We start from the raw sequence: 25093 nt of genomic DNA on the forward strand, positions 1-25093 counted from the left end.
CTGGATACTGGACTAACAGAATAATGAAAATGGACTTTTAGGACACCTCAGAGGTCTTAGTTTGTTTTGTTGTTGTAATTGGTAAGAAAAGACTGTTACGATATTAAGTATTTTATATTCTCCCATGATAAGAACACAAGAGTGGTATTAGAATTATTTTAATTTATAATTTATTAGGATGACATTAACACCCAAAATGAGAAAAGTGCTTTCCAAACACAGAGGAAGGCAGAAGTATCCTCTGCCCTGAAAAACATGTTGTTTAGCAGGTGATATACCCATGGCAGAAGTTGGGGAGAGTTCAGAGCACCTTTTGGTCCAAAAAATGAACTGTGTATGTCCTGTGATATAATTTGTGATTGAGACCTAGTTGGCTTGTGTGTACAAACTAAGAAACTGGTATCACAAATAGATATCTAAGAACACCACCATGTAGACTTAGTAATCCTGCTTTGCACAACTTTTTTGCTATTTTTTTATTAGAAACAAAAAAGCAAAGATTTTATAGATAGATACCTTTTTTCTTTACTTCTATTTTTTTTTGTTTTGTTTTGCAGTGACATTGTAGAAATGGCAAAGCTAAGGTTAACTGTATGGATGGGGTGCTGTGTATTAGAAGGGGGGGGGGAGAATGCAATTAAAAAATGACTCACATTACCTGATTTCATAATTGACAGAATATTTATTTAACTTGCAGTAAATTGACACACCTCTAGACAGAGACAATTATGACTGACTGTATAACATCTGACAGAACCAATTATGACTGACTGTTGTTTGCTACCTTTGCACAGAAATAAATGAAACATAGATATTTGCAACAGAAACTGCTGCCTGTGTTCCTAAGCTTGCTATAATTAAAATATAATAATCAGTAGGGTGATGTAAAATTTTCAGTTCCTAATGGTTTCTAATTTAGCATGTTTTTTGTTCAGATAAAAGTATTAGATATGACATTGTGCATGTGTGATCTTCTGAATCCTTAACACATGAGTATGTTTGCTTTTAGATAAACCAACAATTTGAAATTTTGTTCATGGAACTGTGTTATTTCTCACACACCAAGTACTCATACCTACGTGTGTGTGTGTGTGTGTGGTGTTGGTGGTGGTGTTGTTAGCCGACGAACTCTCACTCTGATTATCCTGTCAGAGTCCAGTTGTCCAATCAGTAGATGTAAAGCCCAGAAACCTTTCACTGTACTGCAGACAAGAACAAAAATGCTTGGTCTCCAATATCAGGTTATCTGTGTATCATTTTTATAGGAGTGAAGGTTAGGGATGGCAAGTGGAAAATATTTAACAAATGTTGAGATATTTCCATCTTTGCTTCAGCCATCAACACAACTGTGTGGGGTAGATAATTTTCAGCTACCTCTTCAAAAAGAAGAGCATTCTTCACCCAGTTAAAAAGAAAACGGGGAGGGGAGAGGAGGAAACACATGGGACGTTTAATATGAACTTCTGTCTGTTAGTATGTAAAAGATAATTCTGTATTATGAAGCACTGGGCAGTTGTTTTTCTCCCTACCTGTTTGGCAAGGGGGTTTGGTTCTGAAATATTTTTCAAGAGTTAGTAATTACATTACTGTAGGGAATATATCTGAGTTTTGTTTTTGCAAGATCAAAATCACATCTTAATTTTCCTTTTTAAAGTCTATTAAAAAACATTAAATTTGATCCCTTATTTTTATATAAAACACTGATACTTTTTGTATATTATATTAGTTTATATTAAATTTTCATAGATATTAACAACTGTGAATGCACACTTGTCATTGTGTGTGGATATTATCTCAAATAAAAAGGTGATAGTAATAGGTATTAAATTATTTTCATACTTTTGCCCGAGTGTTGAAAAACAATTCCATTCAATGTTTATAGCTTTGTTCTCACAGGGCCTTAAGGTGCATTTTTGATTAAATTTTCATTTAGGAAGAAAGTGTGGGCTTTTATATGCATCTTTAGGTTGGATGGTATGGTAACTTGAAGGTATTGACTGACTGTGTGATATACGGCGGTCACAGTTGTCTTTTACTAAGAGGAGCACAGAGTGATGCTGGTTGTCATTCTTACTCTGCTGTGTGGCAGTGTAAATAGTCCCCTTTCTAACCAACCTGGTGGGAAAAGTCAATATCCCATCAGCAGAGGAGGTAAACACATCAGGAGCTGTGTCCTCTCTCATCTTCCCTTGCACTGTATTACTACAGTTCTTTAAATCTGTTCTCCCCAGTCATCAGATGCACTTGTGTCATTCAAATGCACAGTATTGCTGTACTGCAGATAGAACTGCAGTCTGAATTTTGTAGTGTAATGTATTTTCAGTGTTTTATAATTAAAACTTAAAATTATCCTCCTATTAATTTAATGCAGCCACTTTATTTCTCCTTTCCCATTCCACTTCTCCCTTTAAAAAAAAAAGTGCATCTAGAAATCTTTTCAAAGCAATTAATGTAAATTTTTGGAAAGGTTACTGGGAACAATGAATATTTAGATCTAGTGAACAAAAGTTAGAATCTCTACTAGTGGAATGGCTTGAGGCAGATTTTGAGTGATATGTGTGTCTGTTTTTTGTTCTCCACTTCAGTGTTGCTTTATTTTTTCAGTTTAATTGTTCTTTACATGATTAATGTGTCTTCCTGCTCTTTCCAAATGTAGCAGCTTTTTCTGTACGTTGATACACTTCATCTTGGTCTCTCCTGGACTCTGAGGTTTTAAAACTATTTTAGCCTAGTTTTGCACTTCATGTTTGGACACAACATGATACAGTTGTTGGTACAGTAAGCACAGGTTTCCTCCATTTTGCCAGGACATGAGCAGATGCAAACAAAACACTTTAATATATCTTACATTTTAGCATGAACTGCTTAGTGCCTTTAGTATTTATGGTTAGTTTCGTTTTTGTTTGACAATGTACTAAGTTACTACAGGTTTTAATATAACTTTTCACAGTTACGTTTAATTAGACCCAATATTTAAAGTGTTTCCAGGCTAATTACGTATGTTTTATGATACAGTCACTCAAATCTGATTAAAGTACAGAATTTTTAAACTGGGTTTTCATTCTCTTTATGCTGCATTTTAAGTTATCTTTTACGAGTAGGAAAAAAAATGATTATTGACTGAGTAGTGACAAATAGTAATTCAGCTATATTATATTCAAGTAGACTCTACATATTGGTAACTTAGGCCCTGAACCTGCAAATGCTTAAATGTGTGTGGGAAGTTGGGCATCTACTTTCTCACATGCTTAAAATTAAGCATAAATAGGGTATCAAACCCTTGCTCATTAGAGTTGTTTGTAAAGTACCTAAACTTTAGTGTACATTTTTAATCTTGTTTTCATAATTTTAAAACAAATTAAAAGAAAGATATATGTGCAAAGATTGGCTTCAGTGGAAGTTGTTGAGTAAATAAATGGGTAAAGCTAAGTGTATTAATTGAAAAACCAACAATACCTGAGGCTAGGTACATTGTATCAAATTATTATGCTAGTGATTTTACCTTGAAAAGTTTTGCAAAGGTCATAGATGTTTTATAACTTGTTTATAAAATTCCAGATTTGTGATTATTTTTTCCCCAATATTTTCTGTCCCTCTTGTCTAATATTTTTCTCCAGGGCCTCATACATTAGATGGGTCCTTCTTTATTCCCTTGGATAGGACAGTGGGATGTCTTCACCTCTCTGCCTTCATTTCTTTACCCTGACCCTACATGGCTTGACTGGAAATGTCACAGGGTCCCAAAAAACCTGAGGCTCTCAATCCTCCTGGAAAACATTCACAGCCCTAAGGATCATGTATTTTATTCTAATAAACCACGAAGTGTAGTACTGACTCTTTAAGAAGGAATAGTTATTCTTATGTTTTTTATATGGCATATGTACTTGGGGCATTGTTGTAATATAAATAATTAATTAAATGTTTCAGTCTCTGCTCAGAGAACAGAGAGGAGTGAGAAAGGTTGTAGCAGGTCAAGAATGATGTGCAATACGAAAACTGTAGGATGCTTACAAGATACATGCTTATGGTATGCCAAAATGCCTTGAGAGCTGTTAGGAGAGATTGTGTATCTCCCTATGCCATGCTGTCACAGTTTGGATCTGCAGAGATGTTTCAGCTAGAGCTCCCCCAGTATAAAAGAGGGAGGGACCCTCAACTTTGGAACCCACTTCCTTCCTATGCATCCATTAGTCCAAAATAGTCTGAATCTGTTGACCCTGGGCGCACTTCAAGGCCTCTCTATTTACCTGGGCTTATGGCGAGGGAGGGGCATGATTGGAACCTGTTTGGCAAGAGGAGTATTGTTAGACTTCATCTTTACCAGGTGTTTTATTGTTGGCATCTGGCTGTGAAATATCTGCTGGTCTTACTCTTCTTTGGATTGTATTTGTCATTTTGATAAGGGACTCGCTGCCAAAGATAATGGAGGTTGTTTATTTTTTCTATATTGTTATAAAACTAAATTTAAAAAATAAAGTGGCTTTGCCTCTTAATTAATCCAGTGTTTAAAAAACAAGTATTTTGTTCTTTCACCCTTGAGGTGTTTTGTCAGAGATTATCATAGCTACCAAATACATTGGAATGGCCCTATTCATTGTTACATCAAGGGAATCTGATCTTTTCTGCATAAGGCCTATTTGCTAAGATGAAAGGCTCATCTTACTTACATGTTAGGGTAGGAAGTTGCAATCATGGGGATTTCCTCCTTTGTTAATAGTGTGCATTTAACGCCGTTCAAATATCTTGAAGTGCATTACAGTGATAGGTAAGTATTAATATTCTCATTTTGCAGATGAGGAGACCATGGAATGGAAAAGTAGACCTGCCCATGGTATTTCAATGATACAGTGGTACAGATAGGAATAAGAAGAGTGAAATCATGGCTCCATTGAAGTCAATGGTAAAAAAAACCAATTTACTTCAGTGGAGCCAGAATTTCATCCTAGGTCTCCAGATGCCTGATTCTCCTTTTCTAACCACTAGACATGCTGCCTACTTTATGGGATAGGTTACATGATCCCACTTTTTTTAATAATCATTTTTCAACAATAACTACTACTGGTTTTCTCTGATATTGTGTCTAAGCAACCCCCACTTTCCTCCTCCACTTGGGCAACATTACTGGACAAGCAGCATTTTCTGTCAGTTACTGACAGGAGGTGCTGTGCCAGTTCAGTTGTGGTGTGACAGCTGGTCTGACTAATTCCTTGTTGAACTAGATTCGTGTCTTTGTGAGTTACAAGTTTGACATCCTTCCTAAACATGTGGACAGAGCATTGCTGGAAAAGCTGGGTGGGGGATGAGAGCACAGCAAAAGTCTGAAGCTATTGCAGTAACATTTGTTTTGTGTCTCAGCAGGAGTAACCACAACTTATTTTAAAAGATTAATGAAAAAGTGTTTACCTTTTCGATCTTTTAATTCTTTTCTCTCATTTTTAGAATGCATGAAGAGGAAGCTGACCATAAATGAGACAGAGGTTTATAGAAAGCTGAAGAACACGGTAGACAAATTGCTGTCGATGAGTGGCTACTCTGAAGTAAACCTCAGTAAACTCTTTCAGACCTTCAGTATAGTAAAATCTGTGGGAGATCCCAGTAATGAAAGACAATGATTAAGTGAAAATGGCGGAAGAAGAGAGGTTTGTTGTCCTTTAAAAATAATCTCTTTTTTCTCCTCTGGCTTTCCCATTTTAAACAGCAATACTCTGATTTCAGCATACATAAAATACAGATGTGTTTTAATCAGACTGGTTTCTCAATGAAGAAAAACAGTAGAGATAAAAACAGAATATAGTGATTTACTGGACCACCTGAATAGTTGATTTTGTAATATATATATTTTTGTTGTATCTAGACCTATAAGGGGAAGGGGGTGGGGGAATTGCTGCTTTAATTGAATAATTCCCAGTGAGAGTTGCTGGAATGTAAGTGATCCTAGACTTTGCTCCAGGGTATTTAGTAGAGGTGCTCTCAGGAAGAGAGGTTAGTAGAGGTCTCAGTAGGAGCACTAATGTTTTGCCTTTTCATAGTTTATCTACTTTCCCATCATAAACATACCAATTAAAAACAATACTAAACCTAAAAGCCTCCTAATGTCCTAATACCTTCTTCTGAAGGGGACTTTACTTCTAAGATTTATATATAAAGGTACTGAGTAAGGGATGGCAGTTTTACAACCTGGAGCTATCAAAAACAGAGAACCATATTTTCTGTTTTAGATATACTTGCTTTGTATTTAAACATAAGTAATGTCTTGCTATTCCAAAGAAATAAATATGCAGTCAACTCACTAGGTACACATTCCAAGCATATAGATATCTAACTTTATTCCACACACAAATCAGATGATATCAAGAGTTAGTAACAAAAATGTGGGTCCAACACAGTGTAACCAAAAAATAGAAGTTAGTGTTTTGTGATAAAAGTGATTATGGCCATACAGAAGTTTTAATGGTTTTATAAACAAATCTTATTGCCTGTTTACTGTCAGTAAAATGACAAACAGAAATGACAAGAAATTATAATAAATATGGTTGTTTCTTTTGTGTGGGAGTAAGAAAAATGTTAAGGTTGTTTGTACTTTTCAATAAGTATTACATTCTTTGTTAGGTTTACAGTGTCATGTATTTGCTAATATAAGACTAAAAAATGCTTTTAAAAATATGTAACAGTATAAAATGAAAAGTTTTGTACTGCCTGAAGGAAAAAATAAAGTTTTCTAGTGAAAGAAAATTTGACTGGCTCCTTAGTGTATACCAGAACAACAGGGGAGGGTCCCAGAGCCCAGCATTCATGACAGCCTGAACATTTGATAGCCCCACAGTCTGATAGCCCTGCAGCCCAAATCAGCTGACACTGGCCAGCAGTGGGTGTTTTATTGCCATGTAGACATACTGTTGGAGTCCATTCCTCTAAATTCACAGTACAGTTTACAAAGGTATATGCATCTCTGCTTTTAAAAGGACAGTTTGGTTCAGTGAAAACTAAGAAAAAGACTTTGTTGGAAAATGGTGAGAGTACCACACAAACCGAACCAAATATCAAAGGGAGGGGGGAAGTTGTGTGTGAATGTGTTTATATCATATTTGTTTGTTTATAACTGCACCCAGACTGTGCTCAGTGTTGGTAGATATATATATATATATATTGTGTGTAAGTATCTAAGTATTCATTTGCTTTCTCACACATGGGGCTAAATCCTGCAAGTTTTACTTGCACAAGTAGTCCTACTAACGTAAATAAGTGTGCTTGTCAGCGGTTACCAGTTTTGGGTCAGTGTTATCCCATACATCCAGATGCATCAAGCGGTGCTACTTGTTCAGTAATTTATTCAGCATCTTTAGTCAGATTGTTATAACAAATAATTTCTCTGATGTAGTGGTCTGAAACAAGGTTTTGCCCTCGTCTAAATGAAACAATCAAGTTAGAGAGCTTTGCAAGATACAATAATCAATGGCCTGTCTTTTTTAAAATTTCTTGTATGTTTGAAATTTTCACTGTATGCTGTCAAATATTATTCAACTTTACTGATATGACTGGATAGAAGTTTTAGAAAAGTAAAAGGATAACATTCTTCAATGCAAGTAAGATATACAAATAAAATGGTTACATATGACATAACTTGTTCCCATGGTATTTGTATGTATCTGTTTAATCATTGTTGAAGAGTCTGTTAATTTACTAGGTCTGGGAGTTTAAGATTAAATGAAGGTTGTGGAATAATTGTGAAGAATGCAACAATATATAGTATCTATATTAGTAACTCTAGTAAAGTTGTACTTCCCTCACACAGGAAAAAAAAGATTAAGCCCTGTTTTTATGATACAGAAGAGACAAAATCTTGGAACTTTCCCTCTACAGTAATTGTAGCCAGCCACAATCAGATGGGGAATTGGAAATGAATGCTTTTCCCGATTTCAGGCAATTTTTGCTTCATCTCAGATCAGAATTGAATTCCTGGCAAGGAACAGCTACTTTTTCCTAATAAGCCCTAAGCGAGTTGTTCCCTTTTGGCCCTGGAGAGACACTGGGAAATGCAAAATCATCTTTCTATAATTTTTTCAATATTATATGTATATAGGAAATAGATAAAGTTGATTTAGTCTGTAAATAATTTGGGAAAGGTTGAAGTTCACAGGCCTGTATTTGGAAATTGATCTAGGTTGAATTACTCCCCATTCTCCCCTTCACCTCCCCTGCTGCCACCCCCAAATCTACTACAGTTAAAAATATATTTTTTCTTTTTTTTTCTTTTTTTCAGTTTGTGAAGAAAAATGTTGATACATAAACTCAGAAGCCAGACTTCACATATGGCATTTGTTCATTATTAAAAACAAATTCCAACCACAAACGCATTTGGTCCTGTGCCAGAATTCCCTTTTTCACTGCAAAATGCACTTTGCTAATTCCAAACTTCGGTCCATCTTCCCTTTTGCTTTATTTGTCTGTCTTCTGTAGAGCACCTTAAATATTTCTTAATTGAACAGTTCGTGGTGAACTCTCCTTATAGCAGTTTAATAGATTAACTCATCTGTGCCAGCTTCAAATTTCAGATTAAAATTCCTTCATCCCGAAGGCAGCATTATCAGGTTATTGGAGGCTGTTTTCAAACCTTGGGTTTGAATAGCTGCGGCTCTGCATTAATTTAACCACTAAGCTAATAAGTAGGTTTCGTTTTGTTATGCTAAGCTTTATTGCTTTTCTTTTGATCAGAATGGTGTTGTTGAGCAAAGCAGCAGACAAGGCATTCTTTGATGAGGGAATTAGTGCTCTATTCTTCCTCTATTATTCATAGCACAGTGGAATATGTAAGTACCTGAGGGTGTCAAAGGAGAGCAGGCTCTATTGCAAAGTGTTCGCCTTGTTTCTCTCAATAGCTGACTATGAGATGATAAACCGCTTAATACACTGCACTAATTGGATGAGAGCAGAAAGAGATGGGAATTAAGGCAAGGCAAAAGGAGAAAGTGCTACCAGCCTTCATTCACTCTGTCACCACTTTAACAGCGCCAAAGGAGGCACAAGCTTTCTATAAGCAGACCAGAGGTTTTGTGCAGAGATAAAATGAACCTGTTAGTGGATTCAAGTAATACACTAATTATTGCACAGTATAAATACCTCTACTGGTTTTATAACACGGAGGTAAACTTCTTTTGAGAAGGTTATAGGATTGCTTGCCAGTAGTATAGATCCTAATAAGGGCCCAGAGTAATAACCCCCTGGATTAACAAAATTGCTGCTTGTAGAAGTATGATTCTGGCTTTTACGAAGATTTCAGCAGAAAGAATAAAAATGACTGAATGACATTTCTTAATGCGTAATGGCTTGATAATGATTCCCTTTTCTTTACAGGAAAAATGTATACTTCACACTGTACAGTTAATAACGTCCAGGCGCAAACGTTATTTTTCCCGTAATTTTTGCACCCATCTGAAAACTCTAAAATATAGATGTGTGTTTTTAATGCTGTCACCGAATTGTATAGTTGTTTGGGCGAACTGGAGCTTGTTCATAAAAACAAACAGTTCAGGCGTGTTAAAAGTGGCCTGTCTGTGTGTGATCGCCTCCACACACACAAGTGGGGGGAGTAGGGTGGAGGGAGCTGGATAAATAATATTTACCTTCCTCTAGGGTTTGCACCTCCTAATTCTGCGCCGGAGACGTCCCATCACAAACGTCGTCTCCTAAAACAAACGTGAGTGACCCCAAAGTCCGCTGAGGGGACAACTCCCAGGGGCCCGGGGCTGTGCTGGCAGGTGCGGAACGCGCCCTTCGCTCAGGGCCTGCCTTGCACGGCCGTTTTCACGAGGTCGGGCTGGATTTGGGCACAGTGTGTAGCCCTCAGCTAGACTCCTCCACGCTCGGGGGGAGGGAGGGGTAGAGCTGCTGGGTTTTGCCGTCGGGGGGCCGCTTGTCGGGGCAGGCCCCCCCCCACCAGGGGAGCAAGCACCGAGGGAAAGCCTGGGCTGGGGCCGCTGGTGGTGGCTTTAAGCGCAGATGGCGGGGAAGGGGCTATTTGGCCCTGGGGGGCCCACCGAGGGAGGGTGGCCCTGAGCCCCGGGCTCGCCAGCGCTGCAGCCAAGTGTCAGCAGTGCTTTGGCGGCTGTCAGACCGGGGGGGGCTGGGCTGGGCTGAGGCGGGGAGGGTCCGGCTCTGCTCGCATTGTAGCGAAGCGTTCCCAGATATTAGGGCCAAATGGGGCTGCCGTTCATTAATAACGCTCCCAATTAGATTAAATCGGGCTGGAAAATCTCCTCAAATCCCCTAAATCCGCTCCAGTGGCTCCTTCCAAGGCCCGCATTCGGCGCTCGGGGAGGGCTGGAAGGCGGCGCTGGGGTTGGGGGGGAGCAGAAATTGGTTTCTTTGCTGCCTTGAAAAGCTCCTGGGAGGGAGTCCGTCATGCGTGCGGGGCCGGGGCCGGGGCCGGGGCCAGGCGGGGGCCGCTCACAGGCGGGATCAGTGAGTTTCCCGCCAGCTGAAAGGCGGGGGACCTGGGGCGCGCGGCCTTGGTCGCAGCGCCCGCGGGTCCGGGAGCCAAGCCTTGGGGGGTGAGGGGGAAATGAAGCCTGGCGAGACGCTCCCATGGGCCGGCCCGAGCTGCGCTGCTGCGGGACGGGGAGGGAGAGTTTTCCCGCCACTTGCTGCTGCCCAGCCCGTGCTCTCCCAGGGCAGGGCGGAAGGGGACGAAATGGCTGCAGCGCCTAGGAGCGGCCCGGGCCCGCCCTAGCGCTGAGCAGCAGGGACAGGCTGAAGAGCCCGGCCCTGGGGCGCGCTGGAGGCCGCATGGCGAGCGCCAGACCCGGCGGGCAGGGCTGGGTGGGCGAGAGATGGGGTTTCCCTCATTCGCCAGGCAAAACCGCGCGGGGAGCCAGCTACCCCCCCTCCCCCCCGGGCCCGGCTCCGCTGGTTGAGAGGCCCCCGCAGCCCCGTGGGTGTTCAGGGCACCACGCGCCTTGCCTCCAAGGGGGCCCGGTTTCTTTCGGCTGCAGACGCCTAGCGCCGGATCGCTGCGCGTCTCGTTCTTGCCCCGGCTTAGCGCCTTGAGCCTGGCGGGGGAACGTGCGGCCCCGCGCCCGCTAATCCTCGGCGCCAAAGCCAAGTCGGGCCCCCACGTGGCGGAGCCTCCCCACGCTTGTTCCTCCGCTGGGGACCTGGCGGGAGCGAGCCGGGGTCTAAAGCTGGGCACCCGGCACCGCCTAGCCTAGGGCACCTTTCCCCGGTCGCGCCTGGTGTCCCCCTCCCCGAATAATTTGGCAGGAGTAAGAGTAACTCCCCCCGGCTCAGCCTTTCCCTGGGGGGCGCGGGCAGCGAAACCAGACCCGCAGGGACCGACCGGCTCAGTGCAGGCAGCGGGACACAGCGTGCCAACGCCTTACACACACACACACCCCTCTATAAGGGCCCAGACTGAAACTCCTCCACTCCCTGGTTACAGGGCTTGGCAGATCGCAGTAACTGAGACTGTTCGGTTACGGGAATAACTAACTGCCTTTACCACGAAGCTACAACCAACTTCGCCCAGCGGTTTTAAAACGTTGACTTGGACTAGTTCCCCTGAGCAGCAAGGCCTGGAGCCCGTGACCCTGCTGCTTCCAACAAGCCCTCGCTTTTCCTACTCCCCTTTGGCTAGCTCGGTGTTTCCCTGAAAGCACGTGGGGGGCCGACTTGAAGTCTGTATGACATTTAATATATACAATAGATACACACATGCGGGAACCTGCCACGATTGCTTGTAGGGAGGTTCTGCTTCTCAGCGAGTTTCAAATCGTTTGGATTATCAGGGCAGGCATCTTAGAACGATATTTAAAGTTCAGTCTTTTAAAACAAATTCCTATGTTGTTAACAATAAAAATCCGCCTGTACTAAAGACAGGACTATCAGCTTCCTCCTGCAGCATTTTTGGGGGTAATAATCCATTAGACAGAACAGAAGATATTTGTTACACCGCTGGTATTTCCATGGTTGTTTCCAATGACGCTATTAAATGCCATACACTTCAATGTATCCTTCACAATTCTTTTTGTTAAGCATATATATATTTTTATATATATATATTTTATTTTCTGAGTGTGGCACTTCTCCACTTAATAGCAAGGAAAAGTGTTAACAATAACGACATTACACAAAAGTACTGTACCATTGCCTTCTTAGGGTTTCAGAAACCTCTACAGTTAATAAGTTAAATAAAGGGGTTGTACATAAATATTTGTCTAGGAATCCTATTTTATCTACAACACAGTAAGAATCTACAGAATGACAAACTTTTACAACACTACACTGAGTGCAATTGTTTTATAACATTTCAAATATACAAAGCTCTGTTCTTTTTTTATAACAATGGTATGTACAGAATCAATAATCACAGTTTAGTGACTTAAACAGTCCATATTCTAGCAGTGTATTTCCCTTTGGTTTGATATAAAAACCTTGGTTGGTGTAGTGTTAAAGAATATAGCAAGAAAAAGATATACCCCTTTCCTTAAGTGCACTGGTTATCTTACAGCATCAAATTCACTTTCATTCTGCACTGGCAGCATCCTTGGTTGATAAGACGCAGCTGGCTGCGAAAACATGTAAAATAGTTCTCCAGTGCTCCTGATAGACCAACTTAATGTCCTAAGATGTTATTTTAAGAAGCTGTGTGGGAGGTTTAAGTATATTTTGGAAATTGCAATTTATTAGTTTACTTATTTATTTAGCCAGATGTCCAGAGTGAAAGAAGAATAAAAAAAGAGAAAGGGTAACTTTAATTTTATATAATATAATATCTTATTAGGAGCTTTTTTGTCTACTGACCAATGAAGAAATTAATGCGGTGTACACTTTTAAAATGTACCAGCCAAGGAGTTACTTATTCAGGAGCTTGCAAAAGTTGGTTCACTCATTTGAGTGCTGATGCAAAGGATGCTTGCTTTCTTCAAGTTCCTAACCCGAGAACCTATCCAATGTCTTAGTCGCTGGTCCTCTTTTTCCATTTGGTCTTGATTCGTGCTAGCTGAGGTGACATTTCTTTACTTATTTATTTATTTTAGCACACCTCTTTCCCTGTGCTGTTTCCAGGGATAATATTGAGCTGTGTGAGCTGAGCTGCGTGTTCTTTTGCTTTCAGCCTCAGAGCTGCTATGCTAGAAGCCCGTCTGTCTGCTGCAGCTGTTGCTGGATCTGATAGCCCACTCGATTGCACGGCACTTTCCACGGCAGGAGTGGGCTGTCTCAGTAGGGCAGCAGCAGTGGAAGCACTAGTCAGGGGAGCCATAGTGGAAAAGAGCCTGGAAGTAAAGTAAACATGTTGGTCAAAACCAAGGCAGCTGATGTGCGTGTGTCTGTTGCTGTTGTTTTGTCAGAATAAGGTGACCAGCGTTGTCATGTCTTTTCCTTCCCCCCCCCCTTCCCTGTTCGCTTCCACTACGAGTTCTGAATTCATGTCATAGCTAAGCAGGGAAGTATTATCACTAATGTAGAAAAGACAAAGACGTTGAAAAAAAATCTCAACACTGGCAGTCAAAAGATTTTTTTTTTTTTTTTTTTTTTTTTTTTTGTAAAGAGTCTAATTCTCTCGGATTTGCTGGTGACAGCAGCTCACACTAGAGCACACTGTCAGGAGCAGTTGATACTGTGATTTACACTTAACAAGGAGAGGAATTCCAAAATGAAACGCTTTGGGGGATTGTTTTCTCCTTAGCTATCATTTAAAATAGAAAAGCTACAAACGTTAAACTCTTCCATTATACGATTCCTCTTTTTTTTCCCCCACTGGATTTCTTCCTTCTCCCCGCCCCCCCCCCCATCATCTTCCTCTTTTAGAGGTTCTACAGGCCTGATGCCCAAAGTGACTTAACTGTTCCTCAGCACTGATGCCCATACCAGCAGGAAGTGGCATTCCTGTTGATTTCCTCACAGTGGAATGCCAATTATTATCCAGCAACCTAGCATCCAGGCTCAATGACAATCTTTTAAATGCCTTCCCTCTAGTTTTTCTTACTTCTCTCACCAGAGCAGTCACTCTGAAGAGTGCAAGTGACCCCCTTGACTGGCACATCAAGATGTACAGACTCTCCATTAACCAAGGATGTGATTATTGACATCATCACGGCTAGGAATTGAACTGTGTTCCTTGAAGGCATCAGGGTCTACCTACTAAGCCCTAGCATGCTAAGCTCCCATATTGGCTGCTGCAATTTTTTTTTTTTCTTTCTGAGTCTTTGATGCAGATATTAAGTATTAACATTGGCAAGAATGGAATGCATTCCCTTTAAAAGGTCAATTACTGCTCAGTTTAACACAAGCTTTTAGGCTCTTCAGAACCCCTAATTCTACTGGTAAAATCTAGCAATACTATATATATCAAAACAATTATAGGTTTGATTAGTGGGAGGCAATCCCTGTTGTGGTGAACTTGTTAAATTTAAGAGTTTTAAATCACCTAATACCGACTGAAATGCTACATTTCAAGGTGGATGTGAATTTGCTTTCTCATGCCTATTTTAATTTTATAGCCCATTATCCAGGCTGATGTTAGTAGGCTTTTACAATTCACTTTTCAATTTGTAGTCAGAAAAAAAATCGTAGAAGGATTGCACTAATGCTACAAGAGAAGTGATAAACTGTGAAATCATCGCTCTAAGCAGGGGGCTGACAGCCATGTAACATCACTTGTTCCATTAGGTAAATTGAGTCACTGACTACAATTTGATGCATACGCTGTTTAATTGTATTGGTTTGTACTAAGAAACTAATTTTACTTAGGGTTTTTTTCCTTCCGAAGATGATTTTGTTAACTGCCTGCTCAGTTGGATGAATCTATTATTTCTTTGTTTTCCTAAATAGAGATCATTACAGTTACAGTCAGTTTTATTTTCCCTTCTCTCTCCAACTTAAATCCTTCCATTGTTTCTCTGTCTTTGTGATTAACTACAGACTTTTTAGTTCATCATTTGGTTTGTATTTAAATAAAGGCAGTTATAACATACGTGAATCGTTTCTTGTATTTCAGTGTCTTACACGACTGCTAGATTCAGGTATAAAACACACGGAGAAATAAAGCTGGGCAAATGCTCCAAAATCATTTCTGGCACGAGTCCTATTAAATTTGTAATGCTTCGCCTATATCGTGTTCCCTTTCTACAAATACTCCAGCAAGTGGTGATAGGGGCAGGAATGTTTGTGGAAACCGTGAATGTTCAGCAAATATAAGAGAATACTGCCAGAGCAGATTTTGAATTAGTAGACATGAGTATTCATGATGACAATCTCATTCTAAGAGTTACCCTCATCTAGTCAGGGAAACGAAGCGAAACATGTGACCTGCGCATCCAATCAACACTAACCAACACAGCTCGAATTTCGAATATCAAATAATCCACAATGAACTGCTCCCGAAAGATCTAATTCTGTGAATGGTTTTAAATAACTAATACGTTCAAGAAAATGATAGGCTGTTGGAGGACAATTTGTGAACAGCAGAAGAGGCAAAATTAATCAAATTACATGCTACGAATTATTCACCCAACTCTACCACGGAAGCATCATTGGCACCAAGTCACTTGAGGGACACCAGTTACACAGCTTCAAGATGAGAGGTTTCTTTCCCTCTTGACCTAGTGCCACCAAGTCTCACATCATAGCAACTCTTCGAAAACTTTCTTGTTACTCTTTCATTTCAAGACAGTTCTATTAACATTAACCTTCACCTGAGACTCTGAGCAGTGTCCATTAATGAGTCAACTTTGTAGCATGCAGACTTCAAGTGCTAGGAATTCTGCCACTTCCCCTCACTTGTCTTTTTGTATTTTCTCCCCAGCCCCCATGAATAATCTGTAGTGTAAATTCAACTAAGAGGTGTATAAATAATACAAGCACGAGAATTAACTTAATTGCACACCAGTTGGATTTCAGAAGGCAGCCCTGGCTTCTGAAAGCCATGTTTTATGGCCCACACTTCCGCCTCCCCAACCTCCACCCCCTGTCGTGGTTATACGCAGCTCTTGCAAATGGAAAACGCTGAACGTGTTACCTGCCAAATGCAGGGCTGATGAAGGCTGGATGCCGGAACACAGCTGCGCCCAGGAAAGTGCTGAGGCCTAGAGGAGTCCCACTTGGTGGCAAAGTTGCAGAACCAGGTGGAGGAGGTAGACTAGGGAAGGCGGCGGCAGCAGCTGCTGCAGCAGCAGTCCAGGCGGAGTCTAGAGCTGGGTGATGAGGAGGGAAAGGACTAGCATCAAGGTACGGACTGAGTGGGTGAGTTGCTGACAGGGGACCAGGGAAAGGCAAACCTGGGGTGTGTGTCTGAGCCCCAGCCTTTTCCCTCTTCCGCCATTTAGCCCTACGGTTCTGGAACCATACCTGCAATCCAAAAGAAAATTGGTTTTAATATTTCTGTCCTCGTTTCCAAACGTTTTGCCCAGCAGAAACGATGAGTTGTCCGGAGAGGTCTCATTTATCCATGAGCGTTTCTACTCCAAACCCTCAGCGGACAGGATGTCAGAACTGGACAGGATTTTAGACTAAAATGCAAGTTATTCTAAGTAAGGTGGAGGGGGGGAATACTTCGTTGTTGTTACATGGAATAATAAATGTTCTGGTTTGGTCACGTAACTTGCAAGAGAATTGGGAGAATTAAGCAAGCCCTGTAGTAGCATGGCTACCTTTAATGAAAGCGTTTTTATCAAATTCTCCTGGTTTATATATTTACCCTGCTGGTAAAGTGATTGACTCTTTGGAAAAAAGTCTGAGGTTAGGGTAGAGCTGGCCCGCTGAGGGAGCAGACTAAAAAGCTTTTTATCCTTAGCATGGTTGATCATGCTGTAGGATATAAATAATACATCATCTCCGGGTTTACGTTTCAGAGGTATAAATAAGCACACACGTGTGCACCGAATACTCTGTATGTAAGTAACAGATAACACACAGTATAATGATTCTCTGAAAACATGTACAACATTCGGAAGTTTCTTTTTAAGCTAATATGTATCCATTTTCCAGGGGAATCCTACTGGTTTGAGTGGCGAGTAAAACATTTTAATTTAAATACTTGACAGCATGGTGGTAGTTTTTGGCAGCATACAATAATGCTTTCTTGTATGGACATTTTAACTGAAACATTAATGCTGTAGTCAAATGTTCTAAAAATTAATTCCCAGTAGAACTAAATTATTTTTATTATTTGATCTATACAACCACCCACACTAAGACCTGCATGGTATCTTTCACTGAAGTTAATATTTACAAATGGTATCATTTTAGGCTCATTCAAATTTTTAAAGATTAAATGCAATAAAAAAATCGTGACTTCAAGTAAAATGTAATATTTAAAGAAATGTCGCCAAGCTATTGAAGTCATAATATGCATTTCTCCACTGTACTTTTAGGATGTAGTTTACATGACTTTGTTAGACAGCAACAGAATTGCAACCTCCCCGTAAACATTCGTTAATCAAAATGTGTTTGCTCTTTGAAACAGAAGAGATTAAGCATATGCCACATTTGAACGAGAAACGTTCGCTTAATATCAAAGTATAAATATCACACGCCAAAGAAGAGCCTTTGAAAGAGACATAATCTGTTAATTTTGCGGAGCGGTGAGGGTTGAATTTTCACCTTTATATATAGCTCACGTTTCGCAGATCGTTATGAAACTCCATCTCTACTGCAGCTAAACGAATAAAGGCAGCAATGCCATGTGTAGACGTACGTATGAAGACACACAACGTTCTTAAAGGAAGCCAAAATCTTCCACTAGCGGATCGTCTCTCCCAACTAAAACTCAATTAGCAAGCTGTCCCCACTGCAATTCCCCATTATTGAATTAATAAGTCTGAGTACACCCAAAAGGTAAACGAAGGGACTCTCATAATTCATATTCCCTTAATTACATCTTCTCCAGTGAATGGGGAAGAGAGAAAGGGGGTGTCTTTCTTTTTAAAAGTTATTTAACTTTCCCACGACTTGTTCCCCTGAGCTGAAAATACTGATTTGCTGTCACATCTCTGTTTGACAATGGAGAAATGTGTCAACAGAAAGGAGGGGACAAATCTCATCATTAGTCCCTCTAATGCAAGAAGCTGTTGTGTATTAAATGAGCCATATGGAATTTATTATGCTTTATCAGCGCCTGATTTTAACTGTAAAGTGATTTGCTCAGCTTCAGACCCAGAGACATCTGTTTTCTGTTGGCAATCAGGGCATCCCAATGTTTATCGTCTCTTTGGTTATGAGACTTGGGTTAGGAAATGCACTCTGGTATGGGGCTGCAAACACCTTTAATAGCATTGCACTCACTCACTATTAGATCAATGCGGGCTTATTGCTATCAAAAATGGGAAATCAAATAGCATTAGCCAGCCCCTTGTGCAGGCGGAAAGGAAATCAAACAACATTTCGCCTTCAAATGGCCCTGTTTGTTCTAGCACTAAGTGGGCTTTTATGAAGCCCGATTGGAGGTTTAATCACGGCCAAATACCTGCTTGGAGCAGAGCGGGCTTGTCTAACAACCAGAAGCCTGCGGGGCGGGTTATTTTAATCAAACGGAGTTTCGCCAGCTGAGTATTGGGGTTTTGGGGGGAGCGGGGGATTAGTTGCCTCCGGTCTTTCCCCCTGCCCACTACCCTGGCCCCAGGGGCCAGCCCCACGGCCTCCCCACCCCGGTGTGCCTCTGTGTATCGCCCAGAACAAGCGGCATGGTTTCCAACCCACCCGCGCCGGGCTGAGCCTTGTCCCAGCGGCTGCTACCGGGCTTGGCTGGCAGGGCTCCGCGGGCACCGCCCGGCTCTCTACGGGGGGCACCGCAACCCCCTAGTCACCCGCCAACCCCAACCCAGATCTCGCCTGGACTCACCTGCACTCGGGCTTCGGTCAGATCCAGCCGCATGGCTAGCTCCTCCCTGAGAGGGAAACAAGCACACAGACACACACCGCCGTGAGACTCCCCTTCGGGCCGGGGGCGCAGGGCAGCAGGGCCAGCTCGGCCCTGTCCCCAGGCCCTGGGGGGGCTCTCGAATCGATGGCCGAGCTCCGGGGCACGTGAGGGGGAGCAGCATCGGCCCCCCCCCCACTTGCGTGTGTCTGGTCTGAGTGCACACACCGCACACACGCAGGCTGCCTGGCCCAGGCAGTCAGTCCCCCCGGCCCGCAGAGCCCTAGCAGGGGCACAGCTAGACCGCGGCCCTGGCCCGAGACACCGAGCCGCAGCCTGCCCCTGCACCGCGCCGCGCAGGCTGAAGTCGGCGCACCCCGTCTGCGTGTGTCGCCAGAGGAGGCAAAGGGCTCGCTGCACCTTTTTCCTCCCACCAGCGACCGGGAGGGCAAAGGGGGCCCCGGGCCAGGCCATTCGCAATGATCGTCGGCGGGCTCCTGCCCGGTCTGCGGAGCTGGAGTTTCAGCGCGCTTCCAAACCCCTTGCTTGAAAACCCACTACACAGCTGGTGTTTCCAGTGCCCACGGCAAACTCCACGCCGCACAGGGGGAGCCCATTGAGCTGAAGCCTTCCCCTTTGACTGCGAGTTAGTAGGGCAATAATTAAGGCAAATCGGAACCCATTAAGATGTTATAAAACTGCTCATAATCTGTTTACCTAAAACGTGCGGCCTCGCCGCATAATTGGCTCTCCCTCCGCTAACAAGAAAGAGCTGGGCTGGCCACGGGACTGCGGGCCGCTTCCTTCCAGGCCCCTCAGCCTCACCTGGAGCTTGCAAAGCGCCGAGCCCGAGGGAAGCCAGACCCGAGCCCCCTTCCCTTCCGCTAGACGAACGTTTTAACTCCCCTCTCCGAGCCGGCCGAGAGCTCTGCGTTTTAATAGCCAGCCAGAGCAATCGCCCCGCGGCAACCGCAGCAGCAACAACGACAACAACAAAGGCCTGCGGGATTTCCCCCGGTTCCCTCCGGGAGGTTGCAGCTCAACTACCCGTTAGGGAGCGCAGCTCTGCCATGTTCGGGCAGTTTAAAGCCGTGTGGAAGTCCTTTGATTGTTAAAAAAAAAAAAAAAAACCACCTGTGATGAATTGTGTATTCCGGGGAAAAGAGTTTCGTTGCTGTCTGGGGGCAGCAGAAATCTCTTCGAGGCAGCAAAGCATAAGTGCGCTCCGGGTACCACAGTTAAGTCCCCATTTAAGCGTTTCCAAGCAGCATTGCTTTATTTGCTCAAAAGGAGGATTGATTTCCCCTCTTTTAGTTACAACGGTGAGCCGCATTGCAGCTCATCTATGAAATTGGGGGCTTGATTGTGTTTTTAACCATTCAATAGGGATTACTTTCTCCCTATTTTTTCTCTCCCCTTCTGAGACTGTCTCCAGCGGGATCTGGCAATCGGGGGGGGGGGGGGGGGGGAAAGCACGTTGTGTAAATCAAACGGGTTTCTGGGCTAAAGAGAAGGCAGGGGAGTGTGTGAAAAGGAGGAGAATGGGAAAGGGACCGTCAGAACCGTAAACAAACACCGGATACACTTAATTCCGAGTCGACAATTGCGCTCTGTGTTTCTGGGCCAGGACAGTAAAGGAGCTGTAGACAAAGTGTATAAGCAACATCAACAGAGAATCTCTCTCCCGCCCCTCATTTGATTCCGATCTAAGTTGGTGTCTCTCTAGACATACCCATCTGCAGAGGTTACACACCGTATTTTAGCGGAGCGATTATCCCGTTAATATTCTGAGAATCCAAAGCTGGGATACTTTGATCTTTTTTTTTTTTTACAGGGACAGGGCTCCAGCTTGCACTGGGAAAAGCGTAACTGATACTTAGCAAGCTTGGTGGTGGCTATGAAGAAGGATCAGGGCAGGGAATAAAAACAGAACATTATTTGGTTTAGCAACGAGCTGGACAAACACTACCTGGCCGTGGCCAACTGGCTCTGCAGGGAAGACAAACTAATCGCAGAAGTTTCTCTCCTTTCCTGTCCCCCCCCCCCTTCCTTCTCCCACTGGCAGAGCAGCGATTTCTACACTAGAGATTTCAGCGCCTCTCACGTTGATTAAAGCGGCGGGGGGAACCCACTTCTCAGTGATCAAAGGGGGATCCGGGAAGGGCCTTGGTGAGCCTAGAGGAAACTCCTGGTGATGGTGGCCAGCAAAGAAACTAAGTTGTGTGTGTGTGGGTGAGAGAGAGAGACACGTTAAAGCGCCTTCTCCAGCCAGCCAGCCAGCCCCAGGAACTGTCTCTGGGCACCGAGGAGCTCTGGCAGCTGATTTCCGGGGTGTGTGTGTGTGTGTGTGTGTGCTGGGAAGGGCCCTGTGCCCAGCTGGGCCGGCTGCGATCCCGCCCTGCCCCGAGCCTGTACCTGGTGAAGACATCTGGGTAGTGGGTTTTCTGGAAGGCCCTCTCAAGCTCCTCCAGCTGGTAGCTGGTGAAGGTGGTGCGGTAGCGCCGCTGCTTCCTCTTGAGCAGCCCCTCCTCCGAGTCGCTGCCCGCGGACAGGCAGACGCTGTCCTCGCCGTCCTTGCCCTCCGCGTCCTCCGGGTGCAGCAGCAGCTCCTCCTTGGGGGACAGCTCCCCCCCGTCGGCCCCCGCGGTGGAGGCAGCGCCGCGCCTGGCCTCCTTCAGGAGCCCCCCGCCGTCCTCCCCCAGCAGCTCCTCCTCGTCCTCCTCCTCCAGCTCCTCGTCCTCGTCCTCCTCCAGCAGCTCCTCGTCCTCCTCCTCGTCCTCCTCCTCCTCGGCGGCCGCCGGGCCCGGCCTCTCGTCGGGGCGCCCCGCGGGGCCACCCAGCTCGTCCAGGGCCGGCGGCGGGGGCGCGAAGGGCGCGTTCTCCCGGTACGACTTGCTGCGGCTGATGCTGACCTGGGGCGCCTGGCTGATCTTCAGCGTGTCCCAAGAGGGGGCGGCGGCGGCGGCGGCTCCCTCGGCCCGATCCCCCCGCGGCCCGGCCGCCCCCGGCAGGAGCCGGCCCCCGCCGGGCCCGTACAGGCGGCGCAGCTTGGGGGGCAGATGCAGCTCGGCAGGCTCGAATGGGGGGCTGCCTTTGGGGGATCCTGCCGGGAGACAGACACACAGACCGCCCCCCGGACACACACACAGAGGAAGAGAGAGAGAGAGAGAGAGAGAGAGAGAGAGAGAGAGAGATCGGGTCAGGGCAGCAGGGGCAGCAACACAGGGCAAGACACCAGACGAAGGGCTCCCGGGAAAGTTTTCAGGGACACGTCGCTGCCCCTGGCTGTTCCCAGCCCCAGCCGGTGGGAGACCCCCACCGTGTTCAGCTGCCGTCAGGGAGCCTCTCGTTGAGAAGACACTGGCCCCTTTGGCTCCCCACCCTTCCGCAGGCCAGCTAGCAAGTTGCCACTGGACCATCCCCGTCTAGTCGCCTCCTTCCCTCCTGGAGCGGGTAGCCATCAAGAGGCCCTAGCTGATGCCATAAAGCGATCCTAGCTCATCCCTGCCCAGGCGGATACAGGCACAGGCTGTGGCACCGGCTCCCTTTCCCGCCCCAGTGATTCTCCCCTTTCTGCACAACACGTTTCCTGTTTAACCCAAGGACTGTGTGTTATGACCAGAGAGTGAAATAGCCCTTCCGCCTCGCGAAATCTGCGAAAACAAAACAAAAAAACAAAAAAAAAAGCCCAAGCCTCAATGGCCGAGATGCTCCAGCTGGAGAACGCTCGTCCCTTTTCGTTTGCCCTGACGCTGTTTCGTGGCTCTTCGCCTTCCCACCAGCCGTATTATTCTAAATCGCAACTTTATTTCGCAAGGAGAAAGAAAAATCGTTGTTGCGAATTATCGCCCCCGAGCTTAAACAGCCCAACATCGTGCAGCGACTGCCCTGCCCTCCAAAAGACGGGAACTGGGATTTCTTTGGGAATGATTTCCCCTGCTTGCTCTGAAGCAATCATGAACTTGAGAAAGAAGATCAGCGAAATGGTTTACACTGACATGCCGGATTCCCTCCTCTCCCCCCGCCAGCTTTTCTGTATCTATAAAATGCAGGGAAATGTTCCACGCGGCTTAGCTAGGTTACAAATAGAATAGCACTGGCTCCTGACACACACGGCGAGCCCCCAACGAGAAGGATGCTAACTATCAGGCTAAGAACGGCGCAGAAGGAAGCCGCAGGTTCCCGAGCAGTTCCACCCCAGACCCGTGCAGTGTGAGGCGTCTACCCGGGGCCAGGCGCTCGTCAGCTAAAGTTAGTAATAACACATTAGAAGAAGCGGAGCTCAAGGTACGATCGCGTTAAAACAAATCCGCCAAAGTCAACGGCGATTCTCCCCCACTGCGCCCCTCGAGTCCCACTATTACCGGCTCTCTGCAGCTGCCAGAGCCCCCTGTCCACACACGGCCCGGGGGGGGGGGGTGAGCCAAGTCCAACAGCAACTGACCTCTGGCTTACCTACACCGATCGCTCTAAATATATGACTTTTATGACCAAACTGTGCGAGACAGGGAGATCGAAGAAATGCCAGCGCGATTGGGAGCGATCCAGCGAGGCTTGGCGCTCTGGGGCCGGCTTTGGAGTTCACAGGCCTGGAGGCGAGCTTCTTCCTCGGGTCTCCCCACGGCCCCCTCTCCCTCCAGCTGCACTTTTAATTCCCCTTCCTCCCCACCCCCCCACCCCCGGCTGACTCAGTTTGCACCCCGCCGTTTGTTGCTTACCTTGCACGGCCTTGTCCTGTTCTGTCCTGTTAGACAGAGAAGGCAAGCTCTGAGCGGCTCCTAGCAATCTCATTTTACAGGGGCTCCTCCTGCCCAGGATGCTGTCTATGCAGTAGGAGGAGAGTAAAGTTGGAGATTTACTTTTACATTCAGGCCTCTCAGAGCAGCTCTCTTCTTGGTACTGATTGCTCATGGCTTTGGCTTCCCCCCTTCGGTAAGGAGCTGCCTTGCTCGGCTGGCTGGCTGGCTGGCTGGCTGGCTGGGCGTGTGTGTGGGGCTGGGTTTGTGACTTGGGAGGGAGTGTTTTTTAATCCCCCCACCAGCGGCTCCACTCGCCCCTCTTCCTGCTCAGGACACTAGTAACAAGTGTAGTGAGCTGCAATTGCTTTGCTCTTGAGCCCCTCTCCTCCACGTGCTGGGAACCGCGCTCTGATTGGCTCTCGCCAGAGGCAGGGCCGCTTCAGGCTGCCAGCGAGGAGCAAAGCCCGGTTTGGATCGCTCGGCGGCGGATCGCGCGGAGAAGTTCAGCGGCCCCGTCCCTCGGAGCGGCAGCGTTCACTGCCACCTCGCTTTGTCACCGAGAAAACTCCTCCGAGCCCCTCGCTCCCGGCTCTCCCGTGCCTCCGTCATCTTGCCACCGCTCAGCCCCGCCCACCCTGGGCCCTCCCCACACACCTCTCACCTTGGGGACAGGGAGTGTCTCTCCAGCACGCTGGGCCCCACTCTGCCAAATAACTGGCGGAGAGGGACGGTCCGAGTGAGCAAAGCACTGGGATGCCAGGCTGGGTTATTGCTTTGAAAACGGGTTAGAACATGTTCGGTTGACATGTTCACCTTTCCGGGGGGAGGAGAGGGGGAATGAACTGGTTTCAACTATCAATACGAGTTTTGAGTAGTAGTTTTGAAAATCAATAATGCTACTAAGGTGGGCTAACACAGCCAATGCACTTCTTGCCTAGCTGTTACATATCTAGTCCTAGTTATTTGTTTCACAGTAGAAAAGGATGCACGCAGACTGCAACACGGGCAGGGTGATGGAAAAAGACAGATACAGAAAGCAAGTGTCAGGAACACACGAGCAGAACAGGTCCCAAGACATTCATCTGAGCAGCCAATTTCTCTTTCATTGCTAGATTTAAAACGGCTTAGAAAAAGTTGTTTTCTGGGGAGAGAAACCGGTGCTCTGGACGGATCCTTCATTTGACAAGGCTGGCCTGAGATAAACCATTTCATTGGAAGGAAATGTGAGAATAAAAACAGAGATCTGGATCAGCGTGTTTGCGTCTGACTTGCTATGTGGATCTTTAGCTCGGAAACAGAAGGTCTGAAGTGTCCCTTATCTCCCTCTAAATTGGAAAGCCACGAAATAGAGACCATTGTGAAAGGGAGGACGGTTTAAATCTAGCAGATGGTCTGGACTATTGAGATGATACCTACAATGGTAATCCCGACCACCGGTGAGATAATGCTGCATCCAGCACATTCACTGTTCTCTTGCTGATGTCTGCAGCGCGGTCTAAGGCCA

The 25093-nt window shown here is 45.2% G+C and overlaps 2 protein-coding genes across 5 annotated transcripts in view; one reads left to right on the forward strand and one right to left on the reverse strand.

Annotated features, from left to right (window-relative positions):
* The window catches only part of POLA1 (DNA polymerase alpha 1, catalytic subunit), a 338774-nt gene extending 332048 nt beyond the window's left edge, over positions 1–6726 (forward strand). For all 3 annotated transcript variants that reach the window (XM_067545056.1, XM_067545058.1, XM_067545057.1), the window contains exon 37: positions 5440–6726. In XM_067545056.1, coding sequence (XP_067401157.1) covers positions 5440–5612 — 173 coding nt within the window. In that variant the 3' untranslated portion in view covers positions 5613–6726. The remainder of the gene's footprint in view (positions 1–5439) is intronic.
* A 4675-nt stretch (positions 6727–11401) lies between these two features.
* Positions 11402–23894, reverse strand: ARX (aristaless related homeobox). Of its 2 annotated transcripts, XM_067545065.1 has the most exons (6): positions 23569–23894; positions 21266–21953; positions 18833–18878; positions 16272–16341; positions 16013–16187; positions 11402–13268 (listed from the first exon to the last, which is right to left on the reverse strand). In XM_067545065.1, exons 1-6 carry the CDS (start codon positions 23759–23761, stop codon positions 13028–13030), a joined length of 1413 nt encoding a protein of 470 aa, XP_067401166.1. In that variant the 5' UTR covers positions 23762–23894; the 3' UTR covers positions 11402–13027. The 2 variants fall into 2 exon arrangements, with proteins under 2 accessions (XP_067401166.1, XP_067401165.1); XM_067545064.1 differs by having other exon boundaries at positions 16013–16341.
* Positions 23895–25093: the final 1199 nt, after the last annotated feature.

The sequence above is a fragment of the Emydura macquarii genome, unplaced genomic scaffold (genome assembly GCF_026122565.2).
Source record: "Emydura macquarii macquarii isolate MOO-44397 ecotype Brisbane River unplaced genomic scaffold, CSIRO-AGI_Emac_v2 contig_1043, whole genome shotgun sequence".
Classification (NCBI taxonomy): Eukaryota; Metazoa; Chordata; order Testudines; family Chelidae; genus Emydura; species Emydura macquarii.